At 51.9% G+C, this 22,856-nt stretch overlaps 1 protein-coding gene across 5 annotated transcripts in view; it reads left to right on the top strand.

Annotated features, from left to right (window-relative positions):
* Positions 1-20,720, top strand: part of FAM20A (FAM20A golgi associated secretory pathway pseudokinase) — a 47,395-nt gene extending 26,675 nt beyond the window's left edge. The window contains exons 2-12 of one of the 5 annotated variants that reach the window (XR_014257829.1): positions 7,259-7,443; positions 8,132-8,182; positions 10,020-10,098; positions 14,213-14,305; positions 15,623-15,738; positions 16,253-16,433; positions 17,339-17,448; positions 17,948-18,029; positions 18,551-18,610; positions 19,008-19,236; positions 20,125-20,250. Coding sequence is in view for 2 of the 5 variants with exons in the window: in XM_082442937.1 (XP_082299063.1) it covers positions 7,259-7,443; positions 8,132-8,182; positions 10,020-10,098; positions 14,213-14,305; positions 15,623-15,738; positions 16,253-16,433; positions 17,339-17,448; positions 17,948-18,029; positions 18,551-18,610; positions 20,125-20,377 (1,210 nt within the window). In the remaining 3 variants the exon portion in view is untranslated. Of the gene's footprint in view, positions 1-7,258; positions 7,444-8,131; positions 8,183-10,019; positions 10,099-14,212; positions 14,306-15,622; positions 15,739-16,252; positions 16,434-17,338; positions 17,449-17,947; positions 18,030-18,550; positions 18,712-19,007; positions 19,237-19,806; positions 19,960-20,124 lie in introns of those variants that run through there. The other 4 variants (XR_014257827.1, XR_014257828.1, XM_082442937.1 and 1 more) reach the window with 4 other exon arrangements.
* The last annotated feature ends 2,136 nt before the right edge of the window (positions 20,721-22,856 follow it).

The following is a 22,856-nucleotide window of genomic DNA, read 5'->3' as shown; positions in this document are numbered from 1 at the left end:
ACACCCTGAAACCAAGTGTGGGGAGGGGGTCTTTCCTTCCCCTTATCTTTCCTCCAGACTGGAAATCGAGAAACCCAGGAAGTTTTTCAGGCCTGAAGCCGTGCGCTCAGCGGCTGGGAGCGTGGGGCGGGGGAGGGTGGCGCCCAAGCCTCTGAGAACCTTCCAGGTCCTTCCTGAACCCTCTGAGTCACAGCTGTCTCCCCTCCTTGCCAGCATCTGGCCCCTGAATACCACACCCCAGGGGCTCTGCCCTGAGGGTCCCAGGAGGGACCAGAGCCCGGGACGGCGTCCTCCACGCGCTCTTGGCTCCCCACATCCCAGGAAGAGGACCCAGGCCCTCACCTAGCTGGGCGGCAGCAGCTGAGGTGCCCGGCTCCAGGCTTCCCACCCAGCCCCAGGCCAGACCTGCCTGAACAGTCAAAGGACGGAGAGAGCATTTTTCTCTAATGCCCCAAAGATAACTTGGCTACTGCTTCCTTAGCACAGCTGGAGACCGCAGACGAGCCACAGTGGGATTCCCGGTTCCCTGGGATGATCCCTGACCTTGCGGACGTGCCGGGGCAGGCGAAGGGCAGTGTGTAGCGCAGCAGTAAGACAGAGGTCCTTCCCTTGCTTACAGGATGTTCCGAGGATTTTGCTGTGGCTTGTGAAGCCGGTGGTTTCTAGTGACCCACTGCAAATGTGATGATCTACCTGCTCTCTAGCAGTAATAACAGTTAAAAATGGCAACCATCCTTGGGCACCTGCTGAGTCATAGGGTAAACTCATTATAAATTTTGAAATGGAAAGTTGCCCTCTGAAAAGATGTGCCAATTATACTTTCATCAATAATGCAAGAAAGCATTATACTCGATGCGACTCAATAAGCCTGTTTAAACCCTTTTAAAGTTTCCATTTTAAAAGCATCTTATAATTGTAAAATTCATGTAGGTAACTACACAAGTTGGTCTACATAGGAAAACTCTTAAAAAGAGCAATAAAGGGGGACTAGCCCTACCAGCTATTAAAGTGTTTTATGAAGTTTTTAAAAAGTTCAAACTATCATACCAGAGCATGGCTAGACAGAACATGAAACAGAATGGAGAGCCCAGAAATAGACCCAAAAATATAAATGGAAATTTATTGTGTGAAAAAAGATGACATTTTTAATCAGTGAGATTTTTTTAAATGGACTGTTTAATAAATGATTTTTAGAGAACTGGCTAGCTATCTAGCGTGGAAAAAGGTGCATACCATACTAAATATTTTTTACATACCTTTTACTAAATATTTTTTACATACCTTTTACTAAATATTTAAATGGAAAAAAATGAAACCAGAAAATACTAGAAGGAACCATGATTTGCTTTGATTTGGCTTTGTATTCCTGTCACTTCAAAGTGAGACTGGCTTTTCCAAGTATAATGTAGAAGTCAGAGCCTGAATAAAAGGAGTGGTCATTTCAACCTTATAAAAATCAACATTTTTGCATGAAAAAGATCATCCCAAATAAAGTCCAAAAATTGGGGTGGGGGAAATATTTGCAAATCATAGTAGGGAAAAAGAGCTGATTTTCTACATGTGCACAACCAATAAGAAAAAGATGAACAACCCAGCACAGACATGGGCAAAGGAAATAGAAATGACTCTTGAGCACGTGGAAAGATGCTCAGCTGCGTGGTCAGCACAGCTTAACTCCTAGCAAGATAGAGATGCACGTTTAAAATACACGGAGATACCATTTTTCACCTATTAGGTTGACAAAGATCAAAAAGTGTCGTAACACTGTTGGCAAAGCTTCGTGATAATAGTCTCAGACACTGCTCACCCTTGGAGGAGGGCAGCTTGGTAATTTCCGTAACAATGACAAATGTATTAATATCTACCTTTGACCCATCAATTACGTTTCTAGAATTTCACCGTACAGACGTCCTCCCACACAAGGGAAACGTCACAGGTACAGGTTAGACTTCACAACATCGCTTGCGGTAACAAAAGATTTCAGACAACCTAGATTTTTACCAAGAAGGAATAAGGTGAATTCTGTGATTCCCAAACACTGGAATACTAGGCAGCCTTACAAAGGAATAAGGAGCGTTCTGGGTGCTGAATTGGAACAGTTGCCAAAACCTAGTGACGAGAGCAAAGCAAGTTTCAGGACAGCGTGGATTTTATGCTACAAAACCTATAAGGGTAAAAGGGGAGAGAAACAAGGGAAAAAACTGGCCACATCAGTTACCTCTGGAGATGGAAGTCAGTGAACGGGCAGACAGGGATGGAAGGGAGATTTTTGAAATTTAAAATTTTGAACCATGTAAGTATTTCCTATTCAAAACAATTGTTGTGGAAAACTCCAGTACTTCAGAGGGTAATGAGGAGAGCGGATTTTACTCCTCACCTTAAGGTCATGGGACTTGTAACTGAGGTTTTCTTTTTATGAATGAAAGCAACATCCCATCAATACTTTGTGCTTTATTTTTTGGTATCTACTTTATTTCTTCCTTTAAAAGTAAGGCTAGTTTAAAGACCAGGATTATTTTGGCTGATACTCTACATAACAACCCCTCCCCCCATATATGTAATATTTTTAAAATATAGTGATATTTACTTTTGCCACATTGAGCTGCGTTTTTAGAAATCTACTTTCTTTTTTTCCTTGGGTATAACAAACAGGTAAAAAAAAGCAGGTAATTTCTGTATTCGCCGTATTTTTTTAATTTTTATTTTATATTGGGGTATAGCCGATTAACAATGTTGTGTTAGTTTCAGGTGTACAGAGAAGTGATTCAGTTATACAGATACATATATCCATTCTTTGTCAGATTCTTTTCCCATTTAGATCCTTATTACAGAATATTGAGCAGAGTTCCCCGTGCTGTACAGTAGGTCCTTGTTGGTTATCTCTTTTACCATTGTTATGTTTGCAAGCACACAACCATAATCAGAGCACAGGCCAGTGTGCTGCAGAAGGGGCTCTCCTCTGGGGGCCAAAAAGCCCCGGCCTGTCACATTTGCCAGTTTCCATGGTGTAAATTCTCCCACGACGGCAGATGTCAAGCTACCTGTCCAAGCCAGCTCCAGCACACCCCTGCTGGCTGTCCCCAAGGAACAAAGGGCACACAAACAATGTTTCTGATTAAAAAAGAAAGAAAGAAAGAAAGAAAATAGACAACTCTGAGCAGCTCTACCTTAACCATTAAAAAAACCCAAAAACAAGCAAACAAAAACCCAGTGGGAAGGACCCCGTGATGCCCTTTCTTTGTGCTTCCCCCCCGCCCCCGCCCAGGCTGTGACACTGGCCCTGGAAAGGGCAGAATCGCTAACCAGAGAGCTATGCATCCCCACCCAACAGTAAACATGAACGTTTTCAAGAACGAGTCGTCCTCCTGCGGAAGTTACACTCAATTTGCCACATTTGTTTTTCTCTTTGGAGGCTGGAGCCCCTGCTGTTGGACTGTTGTTGTAGCTGGAACCCATCAGCTTGCAGCTCCACTTAAGAAAACTCCACCTCTTCCCCAGCCCTGCTCCCAAATCCCAGAATCATTGTTTCTCTCTCTGCTGCTCTAGCTCAGGGTGACTAACTCAGCTCAGGACTTTGCAGTCTTTCCACCAGACTCCCAAGGGAGTCGAGCAGTCCCAGAGTTTAAGCCTCAAAGTAGCCTTGGGAACTAGAGCCTGGCCCGGCTCTCTTTTAAAATAAAAATAAATGCGAATAAAGTAAGGAAGAGCTGGCCGGTGGCCTGCAGACCTAGTAAACTGCTAGGACTGAAGCAGTTTAACATGAGACACTTTGGATAATTATACCAGTAGTTCAAGCCTCCCCTCCACCCCCAGCTGGAAGGCTGCCTGCCCAGAGCTTGCTGTCTTGGGGGGACGTCCCAGCCATCTTTTCTCACCTCCTTTTGGAGAACAAAGATCTCCTACACTTCTAGTAAATTTCAAGTATACAGTACAGTGTGATTAACTAGAGTCGCCATGCTGTGTATTAGATCCCCAGGGGTTATTCATCCTGCACAACTGAAACTTTGCACCCTTTGACCAATATCCCCCCGTTTCCCCCGCCCTCCAGCCCCTGGCAACCACTGTTCTCCTCTCTGCTGCTATTAAATTTGACTTTTTCAGAGTCCACATAGAAGTGAGATCACTCAGTGTCTGTCTTTCTGTGTCTGGCTTATTTCACTCGGCTTAATGTTCTCCAGGTGCACTGATATTGTTGCAAAAGGCAGGATTTCCTTCTTTTTTAAAGCTGAATAATCTTCCGTTGTGTGTATATACCACATTTTCTTTATCCATTCATCCATCGACAGACATTTCGGTTCCTTCTGCTACCAGCCAGAGAAAACTCTCTGCTTTCAAGAGTCATGTAACTACATTAGGCCCTGCTGGATAATCTCCTCATCCCCGGTCAACTGTGCCACGCAACATAGAATAATCCTGGGAGTGACAGGTCATCATGTTCACAGGTTCTAGAGATGAGGGCGTGGAACCTTGAAGGCCAGTTCTAGAATTCTGCCAACCACAACATCTCTATTTTCTCAGAGATATGTGATGTGGTTTCTCCACATTTATTCATTATTTGGCTACCTTAATAGAAAGAAAACATCTTGAATGGGGGTGGTAATTATCCTCTTCTGCTCTGCACTGGGCGATCCATGTTGGGCTCTTGCATTTCATTCTGGGTGTCAGAAATAAGAGGGAAGTGGGACTTCCTTGGTGGTCCAGGGGTTAAGAATCCGCCTTCCAATGCAGGGGACGCAGGTTCGATCCCTGGTCGGGGAACTAAGATCCCACATGCCACGGGGCAACTAAGCCCGCACGCTGCAACTACTGAGCCCATGTGCTCTAGAGCCCATGTATCACAACTAGAGAGAAGCCCACGGGCCGCAACGAAAGATCCCGAGTGCCAAAAGGAAGACCCGATGCAGCCAAATAAATATTTAAAAAAAGAAAGAAAGAAAGAAGAGGGAAACAGATCCACATAACCAAAATCACAAATGGATTCACACCGTGGCCTGGGAAGGTGGTGAAGGGAATGCAGAAACTCAACCTGAAGATGGGAACTGAGGTCACATGACATCCATCTTCAAATATTTACAAGGCTACAATGTAAGGAAGGAATTTGTTCTGCATAAATCCAAGGGATAGAGCCAGGACTCCTTGATGGAAGCTCTAGAAAGACTTTGGCCCGGTATTGTTGACTTCGTTATATTACTAGATACTTTATTCTTTGTTGTTGTTGTTTGTTTATTTTGATACTTTATTCTTAACAGATTCAGAATGATAAAAGAAAACTTTCAAAAGGGATAGCAAAAAATATTGAATGAGGGGTGGATTTTAATATGTTTGACATGGTATAAGGCGAAGGTCTCCAAAAGTAGGGGCACCCAGAGGCCACCAGGACCCTGGAGCAGGTACCAAGAAGGCTAGGACCAAGAGCCGCCAGACATCCCTCCTTCCACATCAGTTTATAAAACTGAGCCTCTTCCTCAAGACAAATGACTTTCACCCAGGACAGCGTTATTATTTGACTGTATTCACACAGGGCGAGGTGAGTGCAGAACAAAAGAAAACAAAACAAAACTCCATTCCCTCCTGAGGGTCTGGACTCTTGGAGGTAAAGTCTGAGGTGACCAAGTAAAATTTTCTTGGAAAACTACTGTTTTCTATTAAAAATGATTGTTTCATTTTCCTCCCCATAACGTGTCTATATTTATTTTAATATAAAAGGAATTTTTAAAACTATTTACCAGTGAGAACGTTTGACAGACCAAATATCGGCCGTGTTTGTTTTGTTATGTACCCCACCACAGGCCTCAGAGGTAAGGTATCACGGTTTGAGAAATACGGATGTATAGGGGCACCCAAACCCTGCCCCATAATCCCACCTAGCCCGCCCCGGTCAGCTTCACCTCGCCAGATGACACGTGCCGACTCGCCTTGCTTTCCAGTCAGAAGACCTCCATCTTTTCACTCAGCCATCTATTTTCTCCATCCTTCCTCTCTAATCCTCAGATGTACCTGTCCCTCGCCTGCCTCTCGTAATGTCCATGTTGTCCCCAATCCAAGAGCACACCCCACGTCTCCCCTTCAATCCAAACACCACCCATGTGGATCCAGCTGAAGTCCACTTTCTCCCATCGGAGTCTTCCTCTGGCTACTTCACCATATAATCGTCTTTCCCTTCCCCAAAATGTTAAGGCTTTTTTTTTAAGATTTTTTTAATAGGTTTTTTTTTTCATATAAATTTATTTATTTATTTATTTATGGCTGTGTTGGGTCTTCGTTTCTGTGCGAGGGCTTTCTCTAGTTGCGGCGAGCGGGGGCCACTCTTCATCACGGTGCGCGGGCTTCTCACTATCGCGGCCTCTCTTGTTGCGGAGCACAGGCTCCAGACGCGCAGGCTCAGCAATTGTGGCTCATGGGCCTAGTTGCTCCGCGGCATGTGGGATCTTCCCAGACCAGGGCTCGAACCCGTGTCCCCTGCATTGGCAGGCAGACTCTCAACCACTGCGCCACCAGGGAAGCCCCTGTTAAGGCGTTTTTGCCTGAGCACATGTCCAGCAGTTGATTACAACTGCCTTATATTTTGCTCTGATGATTTCATAGACGTACCGCTTGTCTCCCAGACTGGGCTCTGAGCCTCTGCATGGCAGTGGCATTGTTTTTCAGCTTTTTCTTTTTATCCTGGCAGAAAAGTTTCCTGAGCAGGACCAACAGTACATGGCTAATTAATTCTTCTTTTCTTATAGGACATAGGGATTAATCTCACTCAGCTTCCAGCTCTCCTTAGCAATCCTGACCCTCATTCTTTTCATTCTCATCAATTACCTTCTCTCTCCTACCTCCTGACTCCTAAGGTCAGGAAATATTGGGAAATATAAAATACAGACTTCTTCATGGGAAAGTGCCGGAAGAGGCCCAGGATCACTCCCTGAGATCCCAGATTATACGAGGACCCTAATTTGCCTCTTAACTGTCTGCCGTTTTCCTTCACAGTATTTGTCATGGTCTGTGGTTAGGTATTTGTGGGTGTGTGTGTGGCACTGTGTAACTGTTTGCCTGTTTCGCTCACTGGATTGTAAACTCTCTGAGGGCAGGGAAGCCCTGTGGCCGCTTTGTCCCCCATGGTACCCTAAGCACAGCGTCAAGCCTCCTACATATCAGGTGCTTCATACTCTTGCCAAATGAATGAAAGAACGGAGAGTCCAGACAAGGCGCCTCGGCAGGTCTTTGCGCCCTTGTTCCCCCAGCTGAAGAAAAACTCTTCCTGCTCTTTCAGGCGACACAAGATATACAAGGAGCAGCTGAATCTCACTTCCCTGGATCCCCCGCTGCAGCTCCGCCTGGAGACCAGCTGGGTCCAGTTCCACCTGGGGATCAGCCGCCACGGCCTGTACTCCCGGTCCAGTCCTGTCGTCAGCAAACTTCTCCACGACATGAGGCACCTTCCCACCATCAGCGCTGGTGAGGGTCACAGGACCAGGCGGGATGGACTGACTCTCTCCCAGAGAGGCTGGGTAAACCCCAATCAGGCCAGGCTCCAGGGTGAAAGAGTAAAGGGTTGATTCTGACACCCAAGAGAGAAAGAAGAAGAAAAACACAGACAGTGATTTCTTTCCCTTTGAAAGAGATCTTACAACCGTGATCTCATCACAACCCCGTAAGGGAGGCACAGGAGGTGTTCCATAGCTTACAGAAAGGCGATGGCCACCACCGATCCAGTGCTCCTTTTGAATCTGGCGACTCCCTCTTACACAGTGACCTCGTGATGTAGACATTATCACTGCCGCTTTACAGATGGGAAAACTGAGGCTCGGACAGTTTAAAAGTGACCTGGCCGACGACCCAGTGGTGGCCTGCTGCCTGAGGCCTCGAGCACTACGCCGGCCTAAGGGACACACTGAGGGATTTGCAGACACCAGCCAGCACCGGTTTCCCCACCAGCTGTTGCTGGAGCGTCCACGGAAGGGCTAGAGAGCATGGGGCCTGGATGCAGCAGGCTGGGAGGCTGCGGCCCCAAATGGGGCTCGGGGAGGTCCCCTATTGAATGCGCAAGGGCCCCAGGCTGCCTTCCAGGCTACCCCTCTGAACCGGATTCTCCGGTGTCTGAACCGGAGTCGAGGGTTCTCAGCGCCCTGCTCCTCCTTCACAGACTACAGTCAGGACGAGAAAGCCTTGCTTGGAGCCTGCGACTGCACCCAGAGTAAGTGGCCTGGCCCCGCCCGCGGCCACCCCGGCCCGCCCCGGGCCCTGGCAGCGCGCCCCGGCTACGCCACGCCCATGCCGTGGCCCCGCCCCATCCCCGGCCCGCCCCGGGCCCGGGCCCCGCCCCATCACCGGCCCCGCCCCCGCCCCTGGCCTCGTCCCCGCCCCCGCCCCCGCCCCCGCCCCGGGCCCTGGCCGCGCGCCCGGCTACGCCACGCCCATGCCGTGGCCCCGCCCCATCCCCGGCCACGCCCCACCCCTGGGCCCTGGCCCTGCGCCATCGCCGACCCCACCCCACCCTGGCCCGGCCCGGCCCGCCCCGGGAGCTGGCCCCGCCCCATCGCCAACCCCGCCCCACCCCGGCCCCGCCCCACTCCCGGCCCCGCCCCAGGCCCTGGCCGCGCGCCCCAGTCACGCCACGCCCATGCCCTGGCCCAACCGTGGCCCCGCCCCACCTCCATCCCCCTCCATCCCCTCACTGCCCTGAGAACCCCAGTACCTGGCAGCAACGTGGAGGTCCAGCTGTCCCCTCCACGGGGATCCGTCAGGAGCTGCGGCGCATGAGTCCCTCTGCCTCATCTCTGAGAACCTACATTTCTCCCCACCTTCCCGCACAAAAGAAACGGCATTTAAGAGGAGCTCTTGGGTAGGACCCTGCTGGGCGGCATGTGGTCCTTGGCCCAGCATCTTCCGTACCATCCAGGAGCTTGTCAGAAATGCAGAATCTCAGTCCCCGCCCTGATTTTCTGAGTCAGAATCTGGATTTTCACAAAATCCTCAGGGAACTAGAGTACATTTTCAGATTTAAGAAGCAATGGTGCAGGACGGTGGTTCTCAACCCGGCGGCAGAGTAGTCACCCAGGGAGCTTTAAAAATTGCTGCGTCTTGGTCCCCACCCGAGGGGTTTTGATTCGATTGCCAGGGGGAAGCCCAGGCATCAGCATTTTATATAAAAACGCTCCAGGTGATCCTCATGCAGCCAAGGTTGAGACCCCCTGGGGTAAATGATGAGTAGAATCAAAAAGATAGGCGTGAGATACAGCACGGTCCCTGCCAGGGCGCTGTGACTTGGGTACAGGTGTGCCTGGACACTGAGGTCCCACCAGCCACTGCCGGCCACGAGGAGCCCCCTCCAGTGACCTCGATGAACTGAGAACACGTCAGAAATTTCCGTGTGTCACGACTTGTTAAAGACACAAGTTTGTAGGGCCTGGGGCTTCCGTTTTCTTTAGTTTCGCCCCTGCCATTTGCCACTTTTTAGAAGGCAAAGGTGAGGGAGGTATTATCCCGCCCCTCGCGGGGCTGACGGCAGGGCCGGGGCAGGGCCAGGCGAGGGCGGTGCCCAGGACACACATCAGGAGGCAGTACCCACTGTCAAGATCATGCACGTGCACCTCAGGTGTCACCAAGCCCCATCACAGCCCAGGTGGCCAGTTTTACGTAGGAAGAGATATCAATAACCAAGTCTAATGCCATGTAACAGGGGGCATAATCAGAGTCTCTAAGGCACAGTTGAAGCAAAGAGGAAGGGGTCAGCTCTTCTTAGGAAAACATCCTTTGGGGTTTTCAGCGAGTGTCCCTCTGGGGAAAGCTGCACTGTCTTGCCCTTTCCCTGTAACAGCAGAGGAAGTTTTGTCTTGATTCCCCGGACACACTCTCCCCGGCCTGACCCGATGAACTGTACCCTGCCGGCTCTGAGAGCAAATCCTGCCCTTTAGGGTCTCAAGGAAGAAGGGCGAGGAGAAGCAACGGGCTGGGTTTACTGAATGAGGAAATGATCACAGCCCGGAGCTTGGGCCCAGAAGCATCGTTAACTCCCCCTTCTCCCCAAACAGTCGTGAAACCCAGCGGGGTCCACCTCAAACTGGTTCTGAGGTTCTCGGACTTCGGGAAGGCCATGTTCAAACCTATGAGGTAAGTGAGTGCTTCCCTCACCTCCATATGCACAGCTGTGGCAGCCCTGGGGGAGTTCTGACCAAAAATGAATAAAAGTGGTCTAAAATCTTTAAGCCAAGCATTTATAGACTCTCTCTGGGGCCATCTGCACAAGCATACACCTGTTTTGGTGATAATGATTCAAAATAGTAAGAGCTGGGTCTTTGCTAGTATTTCTGCTACACACTTGACGTGCATTGTGCCTTTGGATCATCAACTATCTTTTGAGTCGGGGACTGTTAATAATGTCCACTTTATGGATGAAGACACTGAGGCCGGGAGAGGCCAGCTCGCCCCAACCTCCCAGCTGCAAGCAGTGGAAGCAGGATTCAAACCAGGCAGCTGGACTGCCAGATTCACACTCTACCTCCAGAAATGAGCCTTGCTTTTTTCCAGGGCTAGGACCCTCAAAAAGGTTAGAGGTATCTACATAATAATACTTGTTTTGATTGAAAAACTAGACCATGAAGAAAGGCTCCCCTGAAGCCAATCACACTTTTTTTTTTAATTTTATGTATTTATTTTTTATACAGCAGGTTCTCATTGGTTATCTATTTTATACATATTAGTGTATATATGTCAATCCCAATCTCCCAGTTCATCCCACCACCATCACCCCCCTCCCCGCTTTCCCCCCTTGGTGTCCATACATTTGTTCTCTACAGCCAATCACACTTTTAAATTAATTTCTATTTTATTCGTAACGACAGCAAACACATGCCTTTAAAATTTTATAGTGTGTCTGTGTGGGTGAAATAATATGTATTCAGTCTATGGACAGAGCTTGGTGTGCGTATGGGTTCCTGGCCCCCAAAGGGTCTGCAGCAGAGGTTTGAGATTCCTGAATCAGGAATGGTCCCCTGGACATGACACGCCCAAGAGAAAATGGCCCAGGAGGGGTCCTGTTACCCAAGTCATGCTTTCTGCCAGAAGGCACGGTCTTCCGGTGGAATCCCATTCGGCTGACTTAGATTCCAAAACTTCCGACAACAGAGAGGCATATTGAAGGCCCTGTAGGTGGGTCTGATGGTCGAATGAGCACTAAATAAAGAGTCTTAGCTCTGATCCCTGCACTGCCCTAGCAAAAACCCTTATTAAGCACTAAGCACTTACATACTTAGGCATATAAAGTACTAAGGAGAGCTTTATAATACATCAGCTGTGCGTTGAATCACTTGGGAAGCCTTGAAAAACCCCGATGCCTGAATCCCACCCTCAGGGGGTCCAATAGGATTGGTCTGGGGGCCCCCTCTAATCCCAAGGCAAGGACAGTCTTGAAAACCACTGCCACACAAGGAGATCCTCCATTTTTCCATGTGAAAATCTAAAAATCTAGTTATTTGGTCAATTTAAATATGTAACGATATATTGGGAGATTGGGATTGACATATATACACCAATATGTATAAAACAGATAACTAATAAGAACCTGCTGTATTAAAAAGAAATAAAATTCAAAAAAGAAAAGAAACAGAGTACTACAAAATAAATAAATAAATATATAACGATGTACATGAAACGAGGGAATGTCTGCCTGTATTTAATTTACCGATGAAGAAACATCTCATCATATAAAACAATACCGAGATTTGGAAATATTGCTCCCCCCCCCCACCCCAGTCTCACATGTCACTTGTCCAAAATTTTTGACATTGGTCCTCAGCATCGCTGGAGTCAAGTTTGGGGTCAATGTTAAATCCACGTTAAATTCTGCCCCGTCACCACCAGCAGCCTGTTTTAACCAGTTCAGTCAGGTAATAAAAGCAGCATCTCAGCTGAATGAATCTGTCCCAAACAAAATAAAGAAACTGAGAGGGAGCCCTTGAATATGGAAAGACTCCCTTTTCTGAGGGACAGTTTGGGGAGGGGGGGGTCTCATCTTATATTCAAGCCTATCAAGTACTAAAAAGAACTGTGTTCCTTTTAAAAGAGAGCGACAGCTTTGCACACACAGGGCAATCAGCCCAGGTCCAGAAGCAGGCACAAGATTCTTGGGTGCCACTCAGCTGAACACAGAGCCACCGTCGTGTTTGGGCCACTGGAGAGTTTTAAATGATCGTTATGGTTAGTCGTGCATGTTTAATGTAGAGTCCTAACTGAGCATCAGTTAGAGAGGAAGCAGAAGGAACACTGATGTAGAAACACGAGACGTTAAAGAGAAGCGTCAGAATAATGATAAATCTGCAAATTCACCATTTATCGCCAGATCCACGAATTGCATTCTCTGAGCAATATTCATATGTGGCACATTAAGATGTCTGTAATTTTTTAAAACTGGAAGCTAATAGAAAGTGAATGAGCTCTATTTGGGGGAGAAAAAACTACTCACACTTGTAGTGTTTTATTTGCAAGAAAGCCCATGAAGTAACAGCCTGAAATCTCTTCTCTGCCTTGTCAATTATGAACAAAACGCAAAAAGTGCTCAACTGAACCAGCTGTCTCCCTGAGTATAATGCAAAAGCTTCCAACATTAGGTCACAAAAGCCATCTGATCTATGCTCACGCCATAACACAAAGTTTAATCTGCATTTTCTAAAATTTAGTCCCAAGCCAAAGTATCATTTTAAAATGTATTTCTTGAAAAAGCATGCATTTTTTTTCTACAAGTAAACAGCATTTATCCCTTTTTAAAAAAGGAAAGTAGAAATTTATCTTTGGGTAATACAAAGTATGACCACAAAGATTATACTTTTAATGTAATATAATTCAGTAGATGCAATGAGAAATACATCTGTGCTTCTCAAGCTTTGGGAAGTACCGACGTAAAGGAGAAATGATTTTCAAATTTAAAATCATGCCTAAATATGCCATACAAAAGTGAAGAAATGATGGTTTAGAAAATTCTAAAGGGCATCCCAGAGATTGTGTATTCTCTCTTTTTTTTTTATTTTTATTTTTTCTTTACCTTTTTTTTTTTTTTTTTCCTGGCCAGGGGTTAAACCCGTGGGTCGCAGCAGTGAAAGTGCCGAGTCCTAAACACTGGACCGCCAGGGAATTCCCAGACTGTGTATTCTTACATACAGAATTCAGGAATGCAAACGAGCTGAGGACACACGGACAGTCCTTGCTGACCTGGACATTCGGCAATGCTCTAAGCAGCCCTGGGTCAGGCCTGGGCTGTACTCTAAGTGTGGCGGCACCTTTTAAAGGAGAGTGCCCACTCCGGGCAGCCCCCTGCCGTGGTTTCCAGGACTGGCTGGTGTTTGGGACAAAGCGCCCGTCACTGTTTCCATTTCGGGCGCTGCGCACTTACAGCTCATTACACAACATTACGCTGATTTACATTCACATTGCTTTCGCAGCCCTCGTGCAGCCCCGCACAGTGGATTATAAAGTTATTCGAAGATCATCCTTCTTCCAAGGATTATCAGCACTGAGGCCAGTCAACCTGGGCCAGCAGTCGGGATGCCCTTCATGTTACTGGGAGGCACCTAAACGTACATAGCCAGCCGGCCCTTCACGACCAGGCAGGATGGTGCTTTGCAGGAATCTAGTAGGGATTCTTGACTGTATATAAGTACATATCCTCTGCATTAGCCTCCCTTCAATCTCTGGCAGGACCCGCTCTCACGACCCAGGTGAGGTGCCTCTGAGTAGACGGTCGATTCACAGACCCAGAACTTTTCGCTCTTCCGTGTCAGTCATGCTAAATCGCACCTGTAGGGCACTTTTCCTTTTATAAAGTTCGGTCTCGTACCCCACCTCTCTTAATCCTTGGCCCCCGGGTGTACACAACCTCTGGTGTGTTAGCCAGTGCCCTGTCTTCTGTGTATCTGCGGAAGAGTGGATTTCTTCCCTCCAACCACTGGGCTTTTCAGAGAATCAGCGGCCGTCACCAGAGCTGCTCGAGAAGGAGGCTTGGCACCGGGGGGCCTCCAGGATGGTCCGCGTCTTGCAAGAAGCCTCGCTCCTTCCGCCTGCGGGTCTCCCCAGCCGAGGGAGCCACGGGCTGTTCCTGATGTGCTGTCCCATCATCTGTGCCTCCCTGAAAAGCATAAAGGCGTGTCTTCCTTTCCGTCTGGTCATGTGTGTGAGCTCTTTTCTCAGGCCCCCAGCTGAGGTCTGAGTCCAGGGCGTGATTCCTTCCTTCCAGACAGCTGCGAGATGAAGAGACGCCCGAGGACTTCTTCTACTTCATTGATTTTCAGAGACACAACGCTGAGATTGCAGCTTTCCACCTGGACAGGTAGGGTCTGGCCCCAGGGAGGCGGCGCTGACTGCGGAGGCCAATCCCCAGAGGGCGCCCCAGGGAGACCCTGCCCCCACCCCACTTCTTCCTGGCACTTCATCTTCTTCGTGGGTCCCAACACCTTCAAACCCAACACGACCCATCCATCCCCATGGATCGAAAATCACAAGGCCTTTTTTGTTATTTATTTATTTATTTTTGGCTGTGTTGGGTCTTTGTTGCTGCATGTGGGCTTTCTCTAGTTGCGGTGCGGGGGCCTCTCATTGCAGTGGCTTCTCTTGTTGCGGAGCACGGGCTCTAGGCGCACGGGCTTCAGTAGTTGCAGCACACGGGCTCAGTAGTTGTGGCTCGTGGGCTCAGTAATTGTGGCTCGCGGGCTCAATAGTTGCAGCTCACGGGCTCTAGGGCATGCAGGCTCAGAAGTTGTGGCGCACGGGCTTAGTTGCTCCACGGCATGTGGGACCTTCCCAGAGCAGGGATCGAACCCGTGTCCCCTGCATCGGCAGGCGGATTCTTCACCACTGCACCACCAGGGAAGCCCCACAAGGCTTTTTAATGTATGTAATGAAAAGAGTCACTTAGTAAGAAAACTAACCCTGCCAGACTGCCCAAGCTACACCTGAACCTGACGTTGTGATTTGGCTCTAGTTTCCTGCCCTGAAAGTGGGGAGAACGTGCCCACGGCCATTTCCCCAAAGGGTCTCAAGGTCACGATACTAAAAGGTGAGAGCACCTTCCTCAGTTTCCTAGCTCCCTCTGTTTGCCTGTCATTGCTACTAGAGGTGTGGTCTGGGGACCAGCAGCCTGGCCACCCCCTCGGAGCTCTTCAGAAATGCAGACTCTCAGCCTCACCCTGGACCCACTGACTCAGAGCTGCATCTGAACAAGATCGCGGGTGACTCATGTGCACATTGGAGCGTGAGAAGCACTGAGCTAGGACACAGCTTGGAGGGTGGAAGCTTTGCCCAGGAGGCCTCATGGGATAAGGATTCCTTTCCCACCCCTTCTCCCCTTAGATGCAGGCTTGCCCTCGGCACGGTCAGCTCTGCACTGCGGAGACCCCTGCCCTCAGCTGGGTGTGGTCAGAAGGCCAGTCCATTTCTTTCTCTTTTTTCTTTTCATTTTTTTTTTTTTTTTTGGATCCTGCCGCTTGGCTTGCGGGCAGGATCTTAGTTCCCCGACCAGGGATCGAAGCCGTGCCCTCTGCAGTGGAAGCACGGAGTCCTAACCACTGGACCGCCAGGGAATTCGCAGCAGGTCCATTTCTAGTGGGCGATCATCCCCCAGATCTGAACTGGGCTCCCCCTCTTTCAGGATTCTGGACTTCCGACGGGTACCACCGACCGTAGGGAGGCTAGTCAATGTCACCAAGGAAATCCTGGAGGTCACCAAGAATGAAATCCTGCAGAGTGTTTTCTTTATCTCTCCAGGTAGGCTTCTGGCCAAAGCAACACTCTGGGTCTAAGAATGTGGTTGGCCAGTGTGGTCTGACCTCCTGCTGGTGGCCCCATCCCCTATCAGGTGGCTACATGCTGCCATCAGACACTCGCACCCTGGGCCACCTGGGCGTCACACAAGGTGACGTGGGGATGGGAGACGGCTGGACATGAGATGGTCACCAGCCTGGGCCCTGAACTCTGATGCCGGCCGCCCCCGAATCAGATGCCACCCATCCGAATGAAGGCCGGGCTGGCCGCGCGGGCGCGATGCAGCGAGGCTGCCCCCACACTGTCTCTACTCCGAGACGTTTGCGAGCTGGTCCCCAGGATGTTCAGTTTAACAGCATCCACAAGCCCCTACATCGGGAGGAGGCGCTGTTTTCTTCTTCCCCGGCCTTTTCCCCCCGAGCCGCGGGTTCAGGGTTTCCCTTCCCGCCTCATGGATTTCGTGGGGCAGGAGGACGGCGTGCGTCCTCCTCTTACAGCTCTCCTTCTCCGCCTCTAGCCAGCAACGTGTGTTTCTTCGCCAAGTGCCCGTACCTGTGCAAGACGGAGTACGCCGTGTGCGGCAACCCGCACCTGCTGGAGGGCTCGCTGTCCGCGTTCCTGCCGTCCCTCAACCTGGCCCCCCGGCTGTCCGTCCCCAGCCCCTGGATCCGCTCCTACTCGCTGGCGGGCAAAGAGGAGTGAGTGGGCCCCTGGACCAAGGACTTGCTCGCCTGGCTTGGGGAGCCCTGACGCTGCCTCAGTCCTCCTCTGCCTCGTCTCCCGTGGAGCCCGCTGTCCGTTCCGTCCCTTCCGTTCACGCGTTTGGTTATAAAGAGCCCACTGCGTACCCAGCACTAGATGCTGGGGGAGACAGAAAGGACAGACCTGGGCTGTCCCTTCAAGAAGCTCTGCGGTCCAGCAGGGCGGCAGACGGTGGCCAGGCTGTGGGAACGCAGTGCCCACCTGCTGTCCCGCAGAGATGCCCACGGGGAGGCCGCGGGAGGGACCGGGCTTGCTGAGCCCACGCCGTGAAGCCGGGACCTCACGGTTGCTCCCCAGGGCGTGGCACACTCCCGGGCACAGGGCAGGTCCTCAGTTAATACGAGGCGACTGAATGAATGGGCTCGTCGATCCAGACACCCCAACCGTGGTGGGAAGAGGAGTAACCGGGCCAGAATCTCTGGGGGACGTGACAGATCCTTAGGAACTCGTGAAGGCTGAGGAAGACCCCCCCCAGACGAAAAGGGACCTGGGGGCGCTCTAGGCGGAGGAGCCCATGTGGCAGAGAAATGGCAGAGGATGGCTGGCAGGGGCGCTGCGAGCGGCTCGGGAGAGCGGAGGGCCAGCGCCCGAGAGGCTGGGCGAGGGGCCGCAGAGGGAGCAGGTGCCCCCCTGGCACACGCGCAGAGAACGGGCCCCAGCCGTTCTGGCCCAGCGAGTCCGCGGCTCCGGCGGGTCCTTGCCCAGGTCCTTGCCCAGGTCCTTGCCCAGCTCCTCCGGGGGGCGCCTGCCGCCAGCGGCCCGGGCAGGACCGAGGGGCCTGGATGCGGGCGCGGACGCCTTGCCGCCCGGCTTCTGCAGCCCAGGTCCTCTTCTCCCCCAGGTGGGAGGTCAACCCTCTTTACTGCGACACGGTGAAGCAGGTCTACCCGCACAGCAGCAGCGGCCGTCTCCTCAACATCATCGACATGGCCATCTTCGACTTCCTGACGGGTGCGTGCTGCCCGCGGGGCCCGGCCGGGGGGGGGGGACCCTGGTGGCCTGGGCCACCGGCCTCAGTAACCTCGCGCCACCCACGGGCTCCAAGTGGTAGAGGCCCCGGGGACAGGAGCGAGCGGGCCGCCCTCGGGAGGGGACGTCACTGTGAGGCCGGGGACGCGGCTCCCCGAGAGGCCGGGCTCCCCTCCGGCCGGGGGGCTGTGGGGAGGCGCCCAGGGCAGGCGCGCCAGGAAGGCGGCCGTGCGCCCCGGGAGGCGGCCCGTGTGCTTCTGGAGCCCGGGCCGCGCCTGAGCAGGGGCGCCGGGGCAAAGCCCCCGAGTGGCCAGCAGCTCACACCGGCTCTGCCCGCCTGCCGGGCTCCCTCCTGCTCCCTCCGCGATGCCACCGGCCACGCTGGGGGCGCCACAGCTGGCGGCCGGGCTCCGGCTCCGGCCTCCGTGCCCCGCGGGGCTCACGGGGCGGGAGCCCGCGCCCACGCCTCCCTCCTCCACAGGGAACATGGACCGGCACCACTACGAGACGTTCAGCAAATTTGGGGACGACGGCTTCCTGATTCACCTGGACAACGCCAGGGGGTGAGCGTGCCCACGGCCCTTCTCCGGCGGCGCCGCCGTGCAGCGGCCCAGGGGCGGCGGGCCCGAGCCAGGGCCTCCGCGGTCGCGTCCCGTCCGCTCCGGGCCCTCCGGGCCCCGCTTCCTCTGCTCTTGATCTTGGCTGAGCGCCGCCTGACTCTCCTCCAGCCTGAGCGCGCTAGGAAGCGGACCCACGTTTTCCGTAACTCACCCCACGCTCCCCTCCCGGAGACCCAGCGCGCGGCTCACCCTCGTGCTCGGCCTTGGCCTCCTCGGCCGGTGAATAAAGGAACGGACTGACGCTTGCTTTTGCCAGATGTGGACGGACGCTCTTGTGACCTGATGGAGGAGAAGGGCTGGACAGGCAGCCGCCGTGACCCCTGGCATTTTACCCCAAGCTGGGATTCAGAAACGGCAGAGGGGGAGGCAGGAGGAAGCACTGAGGCGGGAGGTGGTGCCCGTCCGCCCCCGCCGCCCCCGCCGCCCCCGCCGCCCCCGTGAAAGCCTGTCTCTCCTCCCCGCAGGTTCGGACGGCACTCCCACGACGAAATCTCCATCCTCTCGCCGCTCTCGCAGTGCTGCCGGTGAGCTTTCCGTTCAGGGACGGGTCACAGCTGTGACACTTCGTCCTGCTTGCCACCAAGCTGTGCAGGTCTGCATCCGTTTTCACTGGCCGAGGATGCGGGTGGGTGGAATGACAGGCACGACCTCGTTCCTTATGCCACAACCACAGAACCGCCCCCAGCACTTCTCACACTCTCATCTCCCAGCAGATGACTTAGGATCTAATCTTTTAAAACCTCTCGGTCGCCCTCTTTAATAACACACTCAGATCATCACTCACTTTCCGAAGAGCCCGACGGCCCCTGACAGGACTAACCAGACCTCTGCTGCGCCCCGCACTCACGTAAGCTCGTAAGTGTGACTGCCTGATCGCCGGCCAAGCAAAATCCTGACTGAAGTCCCATGAACTCATGTCAGGTTAGAGGAAGTACTCAGGCCCCTGCCTGGCCAACACTTCTCCAGAGAATCTCTGCCCTGCTTCTACACCTCTCCGGTGTTGCGGCCGAGCTGGTCAAGATGGCCCACCTGCACAGCTGCAGGGTCCGGAGCTAATTAGAAATACGTGGTCCACACGTAGCAGAACGGTCTCTATTTCCAGCTGGAAAACTCAGAGCAGAGGCGGAACTCCCTTTCTCCACCTCTTGGGGTAACTGACGTGTGCCTCCCTCCCTAGCCCCGCCCCTCCCGAGTAGCAAAGGCGGCGGTCGTGTGTGACGACAGGAGTCGTGTGTGACGACGCGAGGCAGGAGTTGTGTGTGACGACAGGAGTCGTGTGTGACGACAGGAGTCGTGTGTGACGACGCGAGGCAGGAGTCGTGTGTGACGACAGGAGTCGTGTGTGACGACGCGAGGCAGGAGTCGTGACGACAGGAGTCGTGTGTGACGACGCGAGGCAGGAGTCGTGTGTGACGACAGGAGTCGTGTGTGACGACGCGAGGCAGGAGTCGTGTGTGACGACAGGAGTCGTGTGTGACGACACGTGGGCACCTACGCTGCTTGCACACCGGACTCCAAGCCACATCCCCACATAAAAAGAAATCAAACTCCTACAGGCACGGTTGGCCCTACCCCACTTCCAGCCCTGATTTTAGAATCTGACACAGAGAAATCAGAATGACAAAGTCGAGCAGAAACAACTTGGAGCCCAGCGGTACCCGCGGCCTCTGAGACGGCACACGTCTTCAGCCTTTCACCTACTGGAAGCCTCTCTCGTTAGCTTTCAGTGTCCTTGAGAAGTCACTACTACATGGCACTTCCGTCCGGGTTCCCCGAGGAGCATCCGATGCTGTGGCGTCACAGCTGTGAGAGCACAGATGCTTGGCGGGGCGACTCGGCCAAGGACCGCGAAGTCCTAGCTGCCACCCTTCATCCACTCCCTTCTTACCGGGTTCGCATTAAAACGCACCTGAGAAGACACTGGGGGCCAAGGCTCTCCAGACGTCAGCCCCCAGCACTGTCGGCGGGGAAGGAAGTAAGTTCGAGAAGTTTCTTTCTTTGCGTTTACTTACCTGGTCCCCCGACTTTGTCCTTCCAGAATAAAAAGGAAAACACTCTCGCACCTGCAGCTGCTGGCCCGAGCCGACTACAGACTCAGCGACGTAATGAGGGAGTCGCTGCTGCAAGACCAGCTCACCCCTGTGCTCACAGAGCCGCACCTCCTCGCCCTGGATCGCAGACTCCAGACTGTCCTCAGGACCGTGCGGGGCTGCATAGACGCCCACGGAGAGCACAGCGTCGTGGCCAACGGCCCCACGGGACAGTCGGCCCCAGACTCCGGCCCCAGCTAGGGGCTGGACGAGTCCAACCTCGGAAACTACGCCTGGAGCCCGCGGTGGACTCTGGGCTGTGGACCACAGTGTCCTCGCGGGCCCCGGCCAGGCTGGGGCCTGGGTCAGGAGCTCAGGAAGCAGGCAGGGCACTGGGATGATTCCCAAAGAGCGAAAGAAGTGGGACCCACTGCACTTTCCTCCTTGGAGCACTGCCCTTGGCTCCCTCTCTCCCCAGAAGCCTTGCTTCAAGGCCACACACCACCTGCTGAGCCCACCGGGGAAATCTGGACACGGGACCGGCCTGGAAGCCTGGCTCCCAGGAGAGAGCATTAACTGTAACAAATAAAATTACGGGACATCAGATGGACACCCCCAGATCTTTATTATATCTACAAGGATAATTCCCGATCGAGATTAATAAACATCTGGCATCTCACGAGCAGACCAAAAAAAAAAAAAAAACCTAAATATGGTAACTCTCCAACTGGTTCAAAGTAGTCTGCACACTTTCTATTCATATTCTAAGCACTGTGGCCCAGTCTGAACACAATAATCCCTACTGACTGGTCCTAAAGTAATTTCTCAGAAGTGTTACTACAAGAGGTGAAAATAACATAGGGATTTGCTCAGAGTATCAGAAAAGGGATATTTCAATCCGAAGAGTAAACATCAATTGAAATAACATCAAGGCTGTCAAAGCTAGCATCCAGTAACAACAGAAGGCAAAACAAGGGTGGCCCTGAAGGTGGGACAGCAGAAGAATGGGTCCAGCAGGCACATGAGCCTGCACTGAGACAGCAGAACAGCCAGGGCTGACCAGGGCCCACCAGTGACAGCCCTCCTTCCCCTAAGATTCAGGAATCGTCCCCCACCCATCCCCAAGAGCAACAAGGCTATCTGGAGAAGTCTGACACTCTGGACGCCACCCCCCTCCACTGCTCACTCAGAAAGGACTAAGTCAAGTTTACTTTCCAAGCCTCCCTCAGAAGTGGGCATCTCAGGGGTTTCCTGTCTCTTCAGCCTCCTCCCTGCTGACCTGCTCGTGTCTGAATAGGAGGCTGTTTCTTATTCAACAATCCATGAAAACACACGGGATAGGCGTGTATTCACATTAATTACTCAGCAAGTAAAAACGGCTGATTTCATCAGCTCAGCTTTTCTGGTACAGGCCAGAGGCACAAATACCAGTACAAGTGGGGTGGGAAGAAGCTGTCGCTAAAGTGGGTATCGGGTCAAGATGCCTCTAGACGTCATCCAAGACTTCTGCCGTGTGCCCAGAGACAGAGGTGCTTCTGGCCCACCCTGGCTCCCCCCATTACTCGTACACTGCGCCGAACCTATGTCCCCAGGATACTAACATCACTTCCATTCACGGAGCTCCTTCTCCATGTGCGAAAATCAAACGCAGGCTTCCAATCCTCCCCGACAGGCAGAACCCCTGACCCCCAGTGTACCTCCAAGAAAACTAAGGCTCAGGAAGGGTAACTAAAATCACGCAACTTAATGATTCAAAACTATCCCAAAGCGTTCTTTCCACTGTAACACAAAAACTCAACAGTAACTCACCCAATTTATGAAGTTGTATTCGTTGGCTTTAAAACAAAAATCAGTCTTTAATAGAGGAACCTTAATCCCAGAGCCTTGCGTTACTGCGGTGTCTCTACTCCCGCTCAGGGCCTCCCACTTCACAAACGGTTTCTTCTACTTCAAGCCTACATTTCCTTTTGGAGTGGGAGCCAGGTAATTACACACAGTGGGACGAGAGGAAAATATTCAGGCGAAGGTGTTCAAAGACTTGCACAAAATGGTCTGAAATTCCAAACTGCAGAGCCTCAGGAAGGTTAAGTCCAGCTCCACCTTAACCCAGCCTCTTCTGTGACAACGGACTAGTTTTCAGATGGCCTATAATAAAAATGCTGGCGTCCTTTACAGACTGAGAGTAACAGAACCGAGTTTGACCACAGTATGTCGCGTACCTAGATATCTCATTATTCACCCATCCATTACTTTTTCACTAATACCAAAATTAAGCCTCTACCACTTGTCAAAAATACCAGAAAACAAAAGACCCCAGTCTTAGAACTATCAAGTTCTTCCAACACGTTCATTTTGGACCACTGTTCAATATTCCACGACATAAAAACTCTCCTGTCTCTATGTAAGAACTTTTCATGTTTAGTTTTAGCAAACTAAAAAATGAAAGGGAACGGACAGCCCACGAGCTGGTGGAGAAAGGGGTCTGGAGGAACTCACTTAGCCTCCCCCAAAGTCAGGAGGACAATCTGAGTCTGAAGACGGTAAAAAGGGTAGTTGATTCTCTTATCTGTGGTAGTTTTATGGTTGATGAGGTCACCAAGGACACGGAATTGGCGGAGACAACCATCTGCCCCTAGAAGAAATACAGGGTTGTAGGTTCCTGTGAGCTGAGCCTCTGGTGACATTTCTGTCAACCAACCAATAACGATCTCGAGTCCTGTGTTACGGTGTGTTGAAGCCA

The sequence above is a fragment of the Balaenoptera physalus genome (assembly GCF_965194825.1).
Source record: "Balaenoptera physalus genome assembly, chromosome: 20".
In the NCBI taxonomy this organism is placed as follows: Eukaryota; Metazoa; Chordata; class Mammalia; order Artiodactyla; family Balaenopteridae; genus Balaenoptera; species Balaenoptera physalus.
This window is presented reverse-complemented; position numbering and strand designations above follow the sequence as displayed.